At 38.6% G+C, this 15,534-nt stretch overlaps 3 protein-coding genes across 6 annotated transcripts; 1 reads left to right on the top strand and 2 right to left on the bottom strand.

Moving 5' to 3' along the window:
- Window position 1: 1 nt before the first annotated feature.
- Window positions 2–6,657, bottom strand: LOC143207720 (tetraspanin-16). 3 transcript variants are annotated; one of them, XM_076421480.1, is made up of 5 exons: window positions 5,321–6,657; window positions 4,032–4,220; window positions 3,216–3,383; window positions 2,910–3,125; window positions 2–138 (listed from the first exon to the last, which is right to left on the bottom strand). In XM_076421480.1, the coding sequence occupies exons 1-5, from the start codon at window positions 5,378–5,380 to the stop codon at window positions 31–33; spliced, it is 741 nt and encodes a 246-aa protein (XP_076277595.1). In that variant the 5' UTR covers window positions 5,381–6,657; the 3' UTR covers window positions 2–30. The 3 variants fall into 3 exon arrangements, with proteins under 3 accessions (XP_076277595.1, XP_076277597.1, XP_076277594.1); XM_076421482.1 differs by lacking the exon at window positions 2–138 and adding an exon at window positions 147–2,722 and having other exon boundaries at window positions 4,329–6,657; XM_076421479.1 differs by lacking the exon at window positions 2–138 and adding an exon at window positions 147–2,722.
- An 854-nt stretch (window positions 6,658–7,511) lies between these two features.
- Window positions 7,512–8,677, top strand: LOC143207756 (protein FAM177A1). The gene is made up of 3 exons (XM_076421526.1): window positions 7,512–8,052; window positions 8,113–8,235; window positions 8,318–8,677. The coding sequence occupies exons 1-3, from the start codon at window positions 7,972–7,974 to the stop codon at window positions 8,576–8,578; spliced, it is 465 nt and encodes a 154-aa protein (XP_076277641.1). The 5' UTR covers window positions 7,512–7,971; the 3' UTR covers window positions 8,579–8,677.
- LOC143207755 (uncharacterized) lies at window positions 8,581–14,335 on the bottom strand. Of its 2 annotated transcripts, none has more exons than XM_076421524.1 (11): window positions 14,102–14,335; window positions 13,773–13,897; window positions 13,517–13,671; window positions 13,079–13,209; window positions 12,873–13,008; window positions 12,402–12,789; window positions 11,396–11,937; window positions 10,929–11,301; window positions 10,518–10,843; window positions 10,168–10,402; window positions 8,581–10,077 (listed from the first exon to the last, which is right to left on the bottom strand). In XM_076421524.1, exons 1-11 carry the CDS (start codon window positions 14,178–14,180, stop codon window positions 9,715–9,717), a joined length of 2,853 nt encoding a protein of 950 aa, XP_076277639.1. In that variant the 5' UTR covers window positions 14,181–14,335; the 3' UTR covers window positions 8,581–9,714. The 2 variants fall into 2 exon arrangements, with proteins under 2 accessions (XP_076277639.1, XP_076277640.1); XM_076421525.1 differs by having other exon boundaries at window positions 13,803–13,897; window positions 14,102–14,334.
- Window positions 14,336–15,534: the final 1,199 nt, after the last annotated feature.

Genomic DNA, 15,534 nt, shown 5'->3' with positions numbered 1-15,534 from the left:
TACAACTGACGAACTGACTGCTGCCACTGCTCACTGCTGCTGACCAGTGTTCAACTGGTGCAAGAGGCCAACAAGAGCTGAAACGAGTTTCCCGTTTGGTTGTGTCGCGAAGCGCAATAGCGCCGCACCCGTCTTTATCTGGAAAGATTAAAGGTGTATAACTCTCGCGAATACCGCGTAACCCTTGATACCGATATATCGCGATAACGCTCGCACGGTTCACAACCAGATGCATGACACGTCCAAAATCTTCGAATTTATTAAGCAACGATCAATCATTCGTTTCCTCCGAAATTCGAATTCGTTTATTTCGTGGACACGCGGTGTACCGAGAGTTTCCGCGCGAGAACTCTTACCGCTTTCTGTTTACGCGGTACGAAACACATCTCTGTAAATCATGTAAACACGAGGAGCCATATTTGAAAATTCACACGAAATACCCCGTAGAAACTTTTTTCCAGGAATAATTGAATATTTCATACCGTATAATACCGCCGCGTATACATATATGTATACTGTATAATAATGATTAGACTGCGGAGATTTTTATGCAAAAAAAATATTCTGCATTGATTGTGGGAAGCAGGAATAAAATAAAAATTTATTTCATCCCGTATATATTTATCGGTTAAAAACAACATTACAATGTTTCTTGAATTTTTCTAATCTATTACCGTTTTATATTTCACCGAACTAATTTCTCGATATAAATACATAAAGATTCGCAGTCTGATAATGATAATATATATATCATAGGTATATGTAGTATAAAATTATTAAATTGGGCTGTGATATCACACTTGAATCATTTGTTTTGCTTATCGATTTCTTAGAATTCTTCGTACAAGATCACCGTTACGATATAACGCCATAACCTGTTAACGGTTTCAGTTGATATGTTTAGGGATTGCAATCCCGCGTCATTTTCAATCCCGCGGGATAGATGTGGGATTTTTGTTTTAATCCAGCGGAAACAAGGATCTAGTTCTTCAATCTAATATACATATATATATTTAATAAAGAAACAAATTTGGTAAGTGTATATATAGCTTCGAGGGGAGCCATCTCGGATGACCTTCACCTTGACATATGCGTTGTCAAGGACACCATTCCGAATAACTTTTGTCATTACATTTACCCGGTGCTCGGTCTTAGTCTCCGAGATATTTGCAAAAAACTATTGCTAACACTGTACAATTTTCGTATGCGTCGTCAGGCCGGCCCTCTCAGCCGCCCCACGCCCCCTCCCCACTCCACACAACCTAAACCTAACTAATTCCGATCGCATAATCTTTGCATTCTATTGTATGTGTATAGCCGTCATGCAGGATTTGAACTGGCAATGGAAAAATATGAACATCCATGGATACGAAAATCCAGAAGTAGTCTTTCAAAATTGAAAGCTCACCACCCTATACAGTATAGCGTGACACTCTGTTATGTTTTATCTCTCATCCCCGCAACATGTTTACAAACAAAAAATAAACAGATGCCGCCCTGGAACCGGAACAGGCTTACGCTTACGCGTTGCCACGGAGCATGCAAGAATACGGAAAATTCGAATGGCAGTATCAGCAATAGGTTTTCGCGAATGTCTTGGACTAACTAACAATAAGTCCGAGCGACGGATAGATGTATCGACAAAAGTTGTTTGGAATGTTGTCATTGACAACGCATATGTCGAGGTGAAGGTCATCCGAGATGGCTCCCCTCGAAGCTACATTTACCACAAATTAACGAGTAGTCATTCGAGTCATCCGTTCGTTTGTCACAATTATGTAAGAAATCGGATTGTTTCTGAATTTTCTGCGAAGCTGTCCGGGTATAATAAATATAAAGTACAGTCATTTTATCGAATTTAAAATGACCGAGATAAGCCCACGACATCATATACGTATAATATGGTGGAATTTTTGTTACGGAATTCGAAAATATGTTTACTCGTACTGTACATATATTTCTGTGCGGCCGAGAAAAAGATTGATTTTCAGCAGAAATAAATTCGATCTTATCGCGCGTTGTATGTAATCGTACTCGAACACTTTCTTGATAATTCGGTAAAGTGTATAAATGATTTGTGAGACCGCGGAAGAGGTTAAATTACAAATGTTTATTTTGCGTCGGATAAAGTTGTACAAACGTGTTTCGATCAGCAAAAATAACTTTTCCTTGTATCGAGAAATCTAACCCAGACCATTGTTCACAATTAAATTGAGTAAATTAAGTGGTGGAGCGACGTTCGATACGTCCGAAGATAATAAAACTGGGTGTAATAGAAAATATACATACATACATATGTACATACATATATTGTATATGTTTCAACGTCACTTATCATTATGAAAAGAGATGCTAACCATATAAAAGTGATCGATTTACCATTTAAGTTTAAACCAAGGAACATCGCAAGTATTTGGTATAAAAGTGGCACGATATTTTTGGCATGTACATAATTTCGTCGGCGTGTCCGGGAAAAAGAAAACTGTGAAATGAATGATGACACTACGATAATAAGTCAACTTGATCAAGAATCGATCAAGTCAATCGCCAGCCGCCGTGTGGTTCAAGGACTTTGTAATCGAGCATTGAGAAAACGATTATGCGGTTCCATTCCTTTGGATTCTTGCACGAGTGCTTGCGCGGCAATCATTATGTCTTTTCTCCGTTTCACCCTGTCTTTACAAGCTCTCGCGTAACACGTCGTACAGACTATGAAACAAACCTACGAACGATAGAAAAATATATTTCAATTACAATAATGTATAGAACACACGTACGATTAAATCATTACCGATATTATTACCAGACTGCGGATTTCGAACGTATGCATATTACAAACAGATGGAATAGTTTCCGTATCTTGCAGTCGATGAAAAGAAATCCGCGGCCCATGCAATTATCACACTTACCTGTAACAATACCGTGCACAACGCGAGAAGGAAAATATGGAGTAGGATCGATCTGGTACGATTTATCACCACGTGATAACAACCCCTCGCATGTATCGTACACGCACCCTTGCTATCGCTCGAATTTTCAAGCGACGACGCGGTCTCGCAACAGGACCAAGGGATCGCATCCTGACTTCGATAATCTTCCGGTCCGTTTATTCCGCAACAACGTAGCTTGATGAAACCGAAAAGATGAATGGTAAACCCTTTGAAATACGTAAGTTGCATATTACAATAAAGACAAGTAGATTTCGATCTACTTACCTTGGAGTGCATACGATCCCAGAGTAGCTTATCATCGGATGAAGCACCAACATCGAAGAATCGTTCGAGATGCGTTCGAGGTAATATATCCACTTGTTCGTGCTTGACAAGTGCCCAAATCCCAGCTGATGTATTGACAGCCGTCGCGATTATTAACGCTATAGAAAACTGAATTGAAAAATTAAATACACTTTCGTTATCGTAACGCGGGATAAGGAAGGAAACTAGACTCTGTAAACACAGCGGTGTACATTCGTATTAGGGATTGCAATCCCGCGTCATTAGTCCAGTCAACGAAAAGTCGTAGAGGGAAATGGAAGGAACACAATTTTCAAGTTTGGGACTTTGTTTGGACTAGTTAGGAGGTAAACATACTCCCCACTCCTAGGAGGTGAGCGGGGTGCAGGGGGCACATAGTTTCCGAAATATAAGTGGAAAACCGAAAAAGGGATCTTCTACGTGCCCCCTGCACCCGCTCACCTCCTAGGAGTGGGGACTTTTAGTATGTTTACCTCCTAACTAGTCCAAACAAAGTCCCAAAGTTGAAAATTGTGTTTCTTCCATTTCCCTCTACGATTTTTCGTTGACTGGACTAATGACGCGGGATCCCGCATCGCGGGATTGCAATCCCTAATTCGTATCGATCGTATTATCAGTTCGAAGCTACATTCGAGCGACTATTATTTAAGATGTTCGTCACCAGCAGCGTTTATTTCGGCAAGTCTTGTCAATCGTTGAAGAAAACATTAGCGTGGGACACCGTGCGACGGTCGATATTTTGAATTTAATGTGCACAGTAAAGATGTGTTTGCTTACAATTATCACTTGTCCCCTACTGGTAAAGTCTAAGAATTGCCATGCACACCATGCAACCATAGTTACAGCCAACCCTGTCGCCAATAGCGTAATCGATGCACCGCACACATTGCTGGGGGTGAGAAGTGAATATTCGTATAATTGATATATGAAATAACCAGCGCAAATAGCTTCCACGATGCCGCATATCTGCGAAAATAGAGAAGAAAATTATTTGTCATTATTTTTTTCAACGCCGCTGTATTCTCGAATGATAATATGATATACGCGCGTTAAGGACTGATAAGCGGCAATTACTTATTTATCTAATCTCCGTGTTGCGTGCTATATGGAGTGAAACTAAAGATTTCAAAAGATCGAACAACGATCGTAGATGTAGAAAGACTATCCTATTCTTTATATTAACTCTTTTGGTTAGTGTATCGTGTATCGAAATTGAATTGTAAAATGTATCGATTTATCTTGACAATGGATAATTGTGAAAAGCGCTCGCTCACAAATATCCATATATGTATAATATCGATATCATAGAGTCAGTTGAGGACGTTGCGTAGGTAATTGATATCGATGCGCGTTTGATATCAATATATAAAAGGTACGCGATAACAGACTTATCAACGGCAGCTGACTCACTATCCCATCGTTGCGTCGTATAGGATAAAATTACAGGTACACGAGATTGTAAAATGAATTGAAAACGTCGAAAAGATCATGTTTGATTCAGCTTTGGTAATTGAAATTATTCAATATATAGAGACAAACAATTTCATGAAGCTTTCTGAAGTGTAATTAAAATATTTCACATCATGCATAATCAGTTATTTTTCTGCTGTTTGTCAAATATTTGGAACAGTAGCGATTGTCGATAGCATTGCGTATATACAGATAGCTATATTAACTGATTTTCATAAAGCAAATAATAGGCTTCCGACGCATGAAAGGGTTTTATGAAAACCATAAAATGTACAAATTTTTCCGATATAATTCTACGAAAAATTCGCCACGGTTGCTAAAAGAACAACGCTGTCGCAGCATGGTAGATTGGCGGGCGTCCAATTTCACGACAAATCGGAAACTGGTCACTGACTGCTATACACTCTTAATAATAGAACAACGTCGCAAGGAACCGGACCGAAAAAGAATATTGTTCTTTCGGTAATGTGATTAATCGGAATGAAACGAATTTTCGAGCCATGGAAAGCACGGAGAGTTTCTATGTAAACACGATTGATTGTAATTGTATATGGTGTCGTTTACACTGCGTAAATATATATATAATATACACTTACTCCGAGGACAACAGCACCACCGATGAGAAAGTACCGTAAACAGACAAGCGTCTGTGCCATCACAAATTTATGAATTAAGAAGAGATCACTTGGAGAACATGAGCAGAAGTGCAGTGTTTATGTAAACAGAAAAGAATGGTGTAAGATGTCACGATCGAGCAGCCGTCGCCACGGTGACCAGGCGCAAACCTCAGACTCGAACCGTCAGTCCTCCTAGCACTGAGAATCTACCGCAAAACGCAGCTGGTTACTGCATGCGGTTACCTCTTGCTTCCCTTATCGATGAACCTCCATCGCCTTTCCAGCAATTCTTCGGCACCCATTTCACATTCTAATACTTTGTTTCCTTTTAAATTTCTTCTGTACATATTTCTTCCTTTGTTGCGCGTCAATTCCAGCTGTCGATCGTGCTGCTGTACTTACTCGATCGTAAGAGAACGCTTTCGAGTTTAGAGTCAATAATGTGGGAAGAGCAGGTGTTGCACCTTAATTATCTTCGTTATGTACTATATTATACCTTATACCTTATATACTCTTTTATTATTTATAATAATCTACTATCGCTGCGAGAACTGTTGTTACATTCGAAAATGATCTACTGTTTATTCAATATGCATTGTTGGTAATTGGTAAGTATACAATGTAAGTATCTTACCGACGGAGCAAGTGTAATTACAATTTTACAAATATTTTTAGTTCAGTAAATAAATTGTATACGTATTATAATGCGATACAATGCACTCATCATTCTTTATTAACAATGTGTGTGGTTAAATGAATGCACGATTTAGTAAAAGATTCTTAAAGGTATGTCATTTGGTGTGAATTAATATACGTTTGGCTACAAATGCGCAGGCGTAAGTTTTCACAGAAGTTTTCAGGTTTTCAGTCAGGGTCACGTCACAAGATGATTCAAAATGATGGATAGCGATCAATAAAAGCAGGGTATACAATAAGTATATTTGCGCACTACTTCGTAAAGAAATAATAATTGTAATGAATTTTAAGGAACGACAACTATCGTGGTACAAATTCTTTTTTTTGAATAGTATAAGTTGCGAGGAAATAAATACGGATTTCATATTATCAACATCTACATATTAAAGTTGCACTTTTTTCTAAATTATAATTGTCAAAATGAGTTGGCACTATATTTCAAAAATATAACAGGAGAAAAGTAAAAATGAACGAATGATAAAGTTAAAATATACTGCAACTTCTCAACGGATTATAGTACTTTGCCCACATCCGTCATCTGGTAGATCAAGTAATCTTGGAAGTCGGATTTCCTTATCTGAAGTCGGGTCTATAAGTTTATATGGTTTAAGGTTCGTCGGTGATACTACCTGGAGTCTGGAGGTGGTCTGGAGTCTGGGTCTGGAGCATAGACATATAGAGATAGACTGCGCAGTCTTATGGGCGAGTTGAAGCCCACAATGGCGGCGCGCGGTACAAAGAGTGAGAGAGAGAGCATTAGCCGGGGTCCATAGCGCTCTCTTTCTATATGATGTGTTGACACATCATATAGAAAGAGAGCGCTATGGACCACGGCTAATGCTCTCTCTCTCTCGCACGCCGCCATTGTGGGCTTCAGCGCTTCGTTCAGGCCGCGCAGTCTATCTCTATATGTCTATGGTCTGGAGCAACCAGGACCAGGCCAGGGGGTGTAAGCTGCAATGGAAATAGGTGGTCCAGTATATGTAGTTCGGCCCTAGCAGGCCCTGGTACTGAGGTGGCGTTGATGGCATGCCAGCGCATGCGCACTGATCATGAACGACGTGACGTCACCAAGCGGAAGCCAACCACAGCCAAGGAAATAGTTGGTCCAGTATATGTAGTTCGACCCTAGTACCGAGGTGGCGTTGGTGTCGCTGCAGTTTTTGCGATACATATACCAAAATTTTCAATGCTTTTATAAGATCGTCGGTGGGCCAATCAGCTAAAGAGTTGGACTACCAAGCGGTGGACCGAGGTTCGAATCCTGTTGGGGTAAACAGTTTTTTTAACAACCGTCTACCGCTTTATATCTATATATACTGCCATTAGTTCGGCCCTACTACTGAGGTGGCGCTGAAATACTGGCCACTTCTTTAACACGGCAGCTTGCACCAGCTTGCAACCCCTGAGCACACTGTAGTGTTACGTCGCAGTGTGGTGGGATTAGGGAATTTATAGGGTTCGGGTGCCCGTGGAGCGCTAAAGCACTCTGCTCAACTCTGCTCGTGGAAGGTTTTCAGAACAAACTCTTAGCAAGAAGATGTAACGAAAAATAGACTTTATTTAATAGTGAACTCGTTGTTGACTCTAAGATCTCGTGTTGACGAAGATGCTCGTATCTTCGTGTATCTGCCTCGTCCTGAAGTTTTCTCCTTCCAGGTTCCTTTTCCTTAGCCAATAGGAAAATTCGGATCTTCCAGCTGGACGTTGATTTGTCGGGTGGCTCGTCCTCGGTTGCAGCTGGTAGCAGCTGACCTACAGCAGTAGGCTGACTGTACACCTGTACACTCTGTGCTTCGATTATCAATGATCTTCGAGAGTGACTCACACCGACAAAATTTCTCTTGTTCTGCTCGCGGTGACGTTATACAGATGATATCTGTCAAAGCGTTTGTAAACAGTTTTTTGTGAAACGTTTACCGTAAAACTGAGCGATGGGTCCAGAGAAGAGCGACGTTTGTGATTTATCCGACGTTATTTTGAACGAAGACAGAGAGAGCAGTCTCGACACGCAGGTATGTAATTAAAAAATGTGTCTTAAAGATTTGATTATTTATATACGGAAATATTCGTAGGATCTGAAGCCGAAGAAGCGCCCAAAGCGTGTGTTACATTTCTCAGATGGGGATTTGGTAGAATATTCCGAAGATGAAACAGACTCATCGGAAGAAACCAAAGCAGTGACGCAAATAGATCCAGTTGAGTTTTGTTTATGACAATCTGATATCTGATCCTAATTCTTCAAACATTATCACATTCATATAATTGAAATTCGTGTAGAAGAGTCTTGAATGGGCTCCTTGGGCTTGGTATCAAACAACATGGTTCGGTGGTAAAGTATTGGATAGCTGTGATTATGTTGGCGAATGGTTAGCCAGTTTCTTTGGTATCACATCTCCAAAGTATGAATTTGAAATAAACGAGTTCTACAGACTTCAAGCTCTCGAAAGAGAAACACAACATAAGCAAGATTTAGAAATGGGTGGATGGAATGAACATAATAAAAATAATCTTGTTGCCGGTGGTAACAATGTTCAGTGAAATCATTGTATTTCACGATGTTTATTCACAGATCTTTTTACTTGGCATTAATTGACAATATTTCATTATTGTGTACATTAAAAGAAATGTTATATGTAATATGTATATATTCAATTAGTATATTTTATTACATATATGTGTTGTAATAACAAAGCTAAAAATGTATTTGTCGAGTGAAAGCAAATTTTACTTGAAAAACGATATACCAATCTAAAATATTAAATTGTTTCGAGTAGGAGTGCTATTCTAAATTCTTGAATACTTGTGGATTGTAATGTACAGGGTGTAAAGAAATTATACAATGTCGCGGATATTCATTCTACATCCTCGATTTCGTTGAAATTGAACTAAGGTGCCGCAAAAATGGCCTTGATCTATTGATTTTAAGGTCAGAAGGTCAACAAGTTTTTTTTTAATTGTATCGTATTTTACTAATCGCGGTTGAGTTGCGACCACTGGCGTTCCTTTTGCACTTTCTACCCTCGCCGAGCGACGAGTCGTATAGGATGTAATTTTTAAAAAATTGTCGACCTTAATTTTGCTACACCATTCTTACGATTAGTTCAATTTCAACGAAATCGAGGGTGTAGGATGATCCTATGGTAGCCGCGACATATAATTTCTTTAGACCCTGTACACTGTGTACACAGAAATTACATTATTTTCAAAATATTTAGTATTAAAATACTTTTGTACATAAATTAAAAGTGTCGATTCTAATGTACGAATATGTTGTATAATTATATTGTAACAAACCAAAAGTATATACATATGATCGTTAAATTGAACATTAGTATTTAATAAAACTAATTTCGTATTTTTAATTCTCACTTTTCACTCTTTACTTTTTCTTTTTTATAAAATTTACTAGAGCTTGAGAATGTTCCCTTAACGCATTGTCCGTATGCAAATGCGAATACATAGTCTGATATCTGATATAAGCTGTTCCATATTATTAGAGTAAGAATACCGTGGACATTGGGCTCGTGTTCGTAAAGGAACATTCGTAAGCTACGCATACGCTTCCTTGCACACGGTATATACCTGCAGTCTTTTATAGCAGGAACTGTGTGATATACAATATGTATACATTGTATAAATACAAAGTCTTCTATGTTTTAAAAGTACAAGAATTTTTATGTTTCCGGCACGAACCTGTGTAAAGCACTAGTCAAGACTAATAGAGAGCTTTGAAGGCCCTGAGGTAAATGCCTTTGTAACCACGAACCCTTGTACTGCTCTATGTGAGCCAACATTTTATTCGCTATGTCAGTTCTAAATGTAGGCGGTAGATTACAGACTCCTAAATTAATAACTGCTAGACCCATATTGCTATTAGGATTAACACCAACACCTATCAATGTTCTCCCGATTTTACACGCGGTCAACATCAAGTCGGCGGTCAGTTGAAGTTCTTGCAATTCCATTGACGCGAACTTGGACGATAAATCGCATTCGTACAATGAATGGGAAATACGTTTAACTTGTTTCGTTACTTTCTGTTGTTGTTGGAGACGAAGGAAGAAGGAAACATCATTATTTACTTGTAAAATTTAACGTTACAACTTTAAAAACGCGTTCATACTTACCGCGAACAAGTCAGCCGACAGGTATTCCAAATTTACATTGTCGGGGTCTGTTAATAATCTGTACAACGTTGACCCTCGATTGTCAGGAATTTGTTGTAAATCTTTAGCCCCTTGATTTTTACTCAACGTGAGTACCAATGTATCTAAACGGCCCAGTTCTAATATCGCATTTCCAATTTTATATTCGGAATCTTGGAAAACATGAACGTCCAACAGTTTCGTGATACATTTTTGCCTATAAATTTTGCGATACGTGGAACATTAATGATCCGAGTATCAAAGTATATATTTCATATTCAGATTTTACGTACAATGTTATCGCGTTTTACTTGATAATATTCGATTAGTACCTTGATCCATACACTTCGGACACTTCGTAGTTGTCGTCGACACATATGTCTAGTTCGCTAACCGGATTCCACCCAAATCCCGCAGCTATCAAATATCCGATCCACGCGAATGGGTGCGGGGTTAGATGATGACTTCCGGACCAGTGGGCTACAACTATACCTACCGAATCTTGCTCCAAGGAAGTCTTTATCGCATTTTTCGTGTTCGCATACGTCGATGCCGGGCATCCCGCTAAACTATTGTAACTCGCTGTTCCGGAACTAGGTAAAACATTACCACCGGTTACCCTGAACGCTTCGGTCCACTCGGAAAAATCATAATCCGCCTGTAAATCGTCGTCGAATGTACTTGAGAAAATGTGTACTTTTATTTTTTTTAAATTTATTATTTGATTACTCGCTGAGTTTTACCTGAAATCCATATTCAACTAGAATAATATTATTAGGTATATTATGAAATTCTGGTTTGGAATGTAAACCGTTCGAACAAAGCATCAAAGTTGTACTCGAACTCAAATTCAAGATATGCCAGACCTCTTGGAGACAGGAGTACGACTTGAATACTTCGGACATATCTGTTTCTATAGTTTCATTGATAGATAAGTTCAAATCAAAATTGTCTGCTTGAACCAGTAAACTGGCTAACCTGGGTCCAACGTGAACGTAACTTAAACTTGGAAATACTGCTAGTAATTCTTGGAATATAGGCCACATTTGTGATAAATGATGCTGACCCACGTTCGAATCAACATCTAACGTTGGAACTAAATCTAAATGTCGATCCCTGAAATGAAAAGAAGAATCGTGTTTACAGTAACAGTACCGAATATATTATACATTAGCAGAACCACACAGTTTATCAAAAGATTTAGACGAACCTGCAGTAACGGTCGAGCGTGACCATTTCCGATTTCGCGTAACAAATTTGCCAATCACAGTTCGGGGTGAGTCTCGAGTACAAATGCAGATGAGATATTTTCAAAGACGACCATAAATCGATCATATGTAACAAGTATTCCAACGTTGGTATACGTCCTCTCGGCGAGATATCTAATAGTACCCCGCGATGTGAAAATCTTGGTTCATCTTTTATGAAAACAGGTTCGATTTCACACGCGTCAGATCTACTCAGACTTTTGCTTAGGCGCAATATTTGTACGAACGTGCAAACCGCGTAATGTAATCCTGCCAAACTTCCAGCGCCAACTTTAATCGTGTTTTGGGAAATGTGCAATTGATAACCGTCAGGTTTATTGAATAATTTCTCGTTTACTATACAGTCAATTCGGTTGTCGTCGTCGTTGGGTAGTTTGCCGGAACTTGGATGCACTTGGCCGATTTTTACATCGTGACCCAACTCTAACAAGTGAGTTCTGCTGATTTCCCAAACATCTAATATTCCATGTATAGATTCACTGCCCTGTGGCGGATAGCAAAACGTCGTATTATGGTTGTTGTGCGCGCCAGAAATCGGATAAAAGTAGTCGGTAGACTGCGGATCTTTATGCGAGATAAAAATTGTCTGTATCGATTAGGGCTGTTACCTTCGTAGGTAAGAACCTTCGAGGTAAGGGACCTTCGAAGTCTTGGAAATTTTCGAAGCGAAATTGCGAAGAGCTACGTCGAAACTTTCGCATCGCCGCCGACGCTTGTTACGTTCTAACGTAGCATTTTAGGTGAAAAATGAGCGTCTTCGTTCGCGCAGATTCAACTTTTTTCGCCTCTTATCCGTTAACCGGGAACGAGTTTCGAAGCTTCGAAATGTTCAATCTTCGAAGGAAAGTAACAGCCCTGGTTCATCGATTGCAAGAAATAGAGGAGAAATCATAAATGCATAAAGATCAGCAGTCTAACAATCAGTTTAATTTTAATGAATCCAGGTACCTGTATTATAGATATAAAAAGTTCTTTGCCAGCAATGAAAGGCGCAGAAGAATTTTTTAATTCGACAACGGTTTTCGGTTGTGGCCAAAGCAAACTATAAATTCCGTCTTTATCCGTTCTTTTCGTTGGACTGTCTTTGCCTGTTTCTCGCAAAGGTACATCGCAGTACAATGGATCCAGAGACTTGGTAGATTCGATGGAAAGTTGACTCATGTTACTCGAAAGGCTTTCTCGGCACAAGTTTCCTTCCGAAAATGATGCAGTCGGACTATGCATGGTGTCGGCAGCAGTGTCATTCGATTCGATGTTTGATAAAAATCTTTGAACGAAACAGTGTAAATGTTGTTTCCCTCTGGAAAGATCGCAAGGATCTTTTCCCGCAAAGGTTCTGCGAAAGAAGTGAAATATATGTTTTCTCACGAAACCTGGTAAAACATTTCTCTCAACTACAATGGTGTAACATTGATTTACCCTTTAGTTGCTCGTACAAAAGGATTTGCACCTGCTTGTAATAATTCTTGACAAATAGCAACATCACCACGATTTACCGCATCGTGTAATGGTGTAGCGCCGCAACCATTCACAGCATTTACGTCTGCTCCTCTATCTATATAGTACATATTATATAATGTATATTATATCACAATTACACGACGAAGAAAGAAGAAACACATTACCGATTAGACACACGACTATGTCTTTATTCCCGTAACAAGCGGCCCAATGTAAAGGTGTATTTTTACTGCCATGGGAGTCCCATGAATCAACGTTTAGTCCTGCATCTAATAGCTGCAGTACTCTGTCTACTCTATAAATAATTATTTAATGTTATCAATGCTAAACCTACCTACCAAACCTTAAAAGTCGCTGGTACATGTTCCCTTGTAAAAATGACAAAAGTCAATTTTTTATTTAGACTTTGCGCAGCTCCTATCGTAACACGTGCTTCGCTAAAGATACGATCGTTTCTTGTAAAATGACTTTTACTATATATCTCGATAATCATTGAATAAAAATTCTGGAACCGGTCGTATCGACCGCGGTGATGGTAGGTTTAGCGTTAAGGTACAGTTACGGAGTAATTTGTAGTTTCTATTCTTATAAATGCTACATACTCCGACGCTGCAGTTGCTCTTAATAATTCCTCGATATAGGTACGACGTATCGCGTCGCTGGATGCAACATCTACCGCGTTATGTCCATTTACATTCCGGATAGCTGGATTAGCACCGCAACTTAATAATGTTCGTACGATATCTGGCTGATTGTTCTACATTTTTAGAAAAATCAATGTGAAACATCTTATTATCGATATATTATTCAATTATACATTTTACTTGTTTAAAGTATGTGAACGTGAAACAAACGTACAAATTGATACGTTGTGATATGTGAAATTACCTTTGCGGCGTACAAAAGGAAAGTACCTTCCTCCAATAGTGGTTGATTTAGAAATTTATCTCTCGTTATACCTTCAGCTGTGTTGCCATTTTCACCTGTTTAAAAAAACAGAACGAAAAGTTTAGAAACATTCTGATTATTCGTAGACTCCGCTACGTGGCGTATACTGTGTGTGTACAATGTGACCAGTTTTTATCTATTCTTTTTGGATTAGGTTATACATTAGCATATTCTATAGAGTATTATATGAAAAAGAACAAGTATGAATATTATTTTGGTATAAAACTGCTTGTACGTACATGCGTCTAAAAGGGATCTAATTATATCGGTACGTCCATGTTCGATAGCTATACGAATATTCTCGCAAATGTCTTGCATTTCTGCTTATTATAATGTCATATCAAAATTGTAGGTCGCACAACATTCTTAAGCAGTTACTTAAATGTCAGCAATTTAAAATTATTGCAAACATGTCGCTAAACCTGCTCCAACCTGCGCCTCGTATTCACTCGTATTGCTTGATTGCTGTGCTTGGCGTTATGTTTGACCATAAACGAGAACGAGACACAAGAATACATAGATCTAACAACGTACAGATTTTTGTGTCCCGAAACCACTGTTTTACCGACCTGAAAAATGAAGAGTTATCGAAGCCACCGGCACAGGAAACTATTTTTTATTTTGCAGTTGAAACTCTGCGAACAGAGTTAAAGAAGAAGTTACTTAGCTTCATAAGTTAGAAGCGATCACTCCATGTGAGGATTAACGATATTTTGATTATTTAACTAGACAATCGAAATTTTGTCTAGAATCAAGTTTAACAATTTTGAAAAAGGGCCTAGCCGATTAAGATGGTCAAAACTGCCCTTAGAGCTTTTTCAACGGCTATTGAACCATTCGAACGCTTGCCAAGAAAAACCCCTCTGAGTAAAATTTCAGCCCTCTAGCTTGCCCGTGAGGGTAGTTACAGGGAAAAATAGATTTTGCGGTTTTCGGCGCATTTTCCGGTCTAAAATGCGTTCTAAAATTCTGAAAAAATGTGACACATTCTGGATCCCAAGGCGCATTTTTGAGAATTTTTTCAGATTTTTTTGTTTCAAACTGTGGTCGTAAAAAATGAAAAACCTAAAAAAAATCGGAAAAATATTTTTTTCTCAAAAATATGAAAACATGCTATTTTGCTGTTTGGTTCCCTGATAAAGTACTATAACAGGCAATGTTGTCAATTTTTTTTAGATTTTTTGTTCGGCTGCATCATTGTCAAAAACAATAAAAACCGAATTTTTCGACGTTTTTGCTGTGAGGAGGAAAGTTACACTTGTTGGCTTTACCGTGTGCGTATATTAAGTAATTTTTAGCGTTATTACACTGAAACAAGCAATTATTTTACCTAAAAAATGTGATTTGAGAGAAAGAAAAAATTGTATTCTGTGCGATATATACCAGAATGTTCGCAACGCTTACAACATCGCCGGTTGGCACCGCGGTTAAGGCGTCCGACTACGGAGCGGATACTCTGGGGTTCGAATCCTGTCGATAGTGGTTTTTTTTTCCATACGTCAAACTTTATTTTTTCAATTTCTTATTATGTATATGGTTTACTCATACGAGTTTAACAATGTTTTTTTAATGTTTTAAAAATATTTAAGTAACATTTTTAAGCAAAATACATACAAAAATAGTTTTGGATCATAAAAAGTATTATAAAACTCCAGCATAATGCATGTACCGT

The sequence above is a fragment of the Lasioglossum baleicum genome, chromosome 4 (genome assembly GCF_051020765.1).
Source record: "Lasioglossum baleicum chromosome 4, iyLasBale1, whole genome shotgun sequence".
Lineage (NCBI taxonomy): Eukaryota > Metazoa > Arthropoda > Insecta > Hymenoptera > Halictidae > Lasioglossum > Lasioglossum baleicum.
The sequence above is the reverse complement of the archived record's forward strand: the minus strand, read 5'-3'. Positions and strand labels throughout refer to the sequence as shown.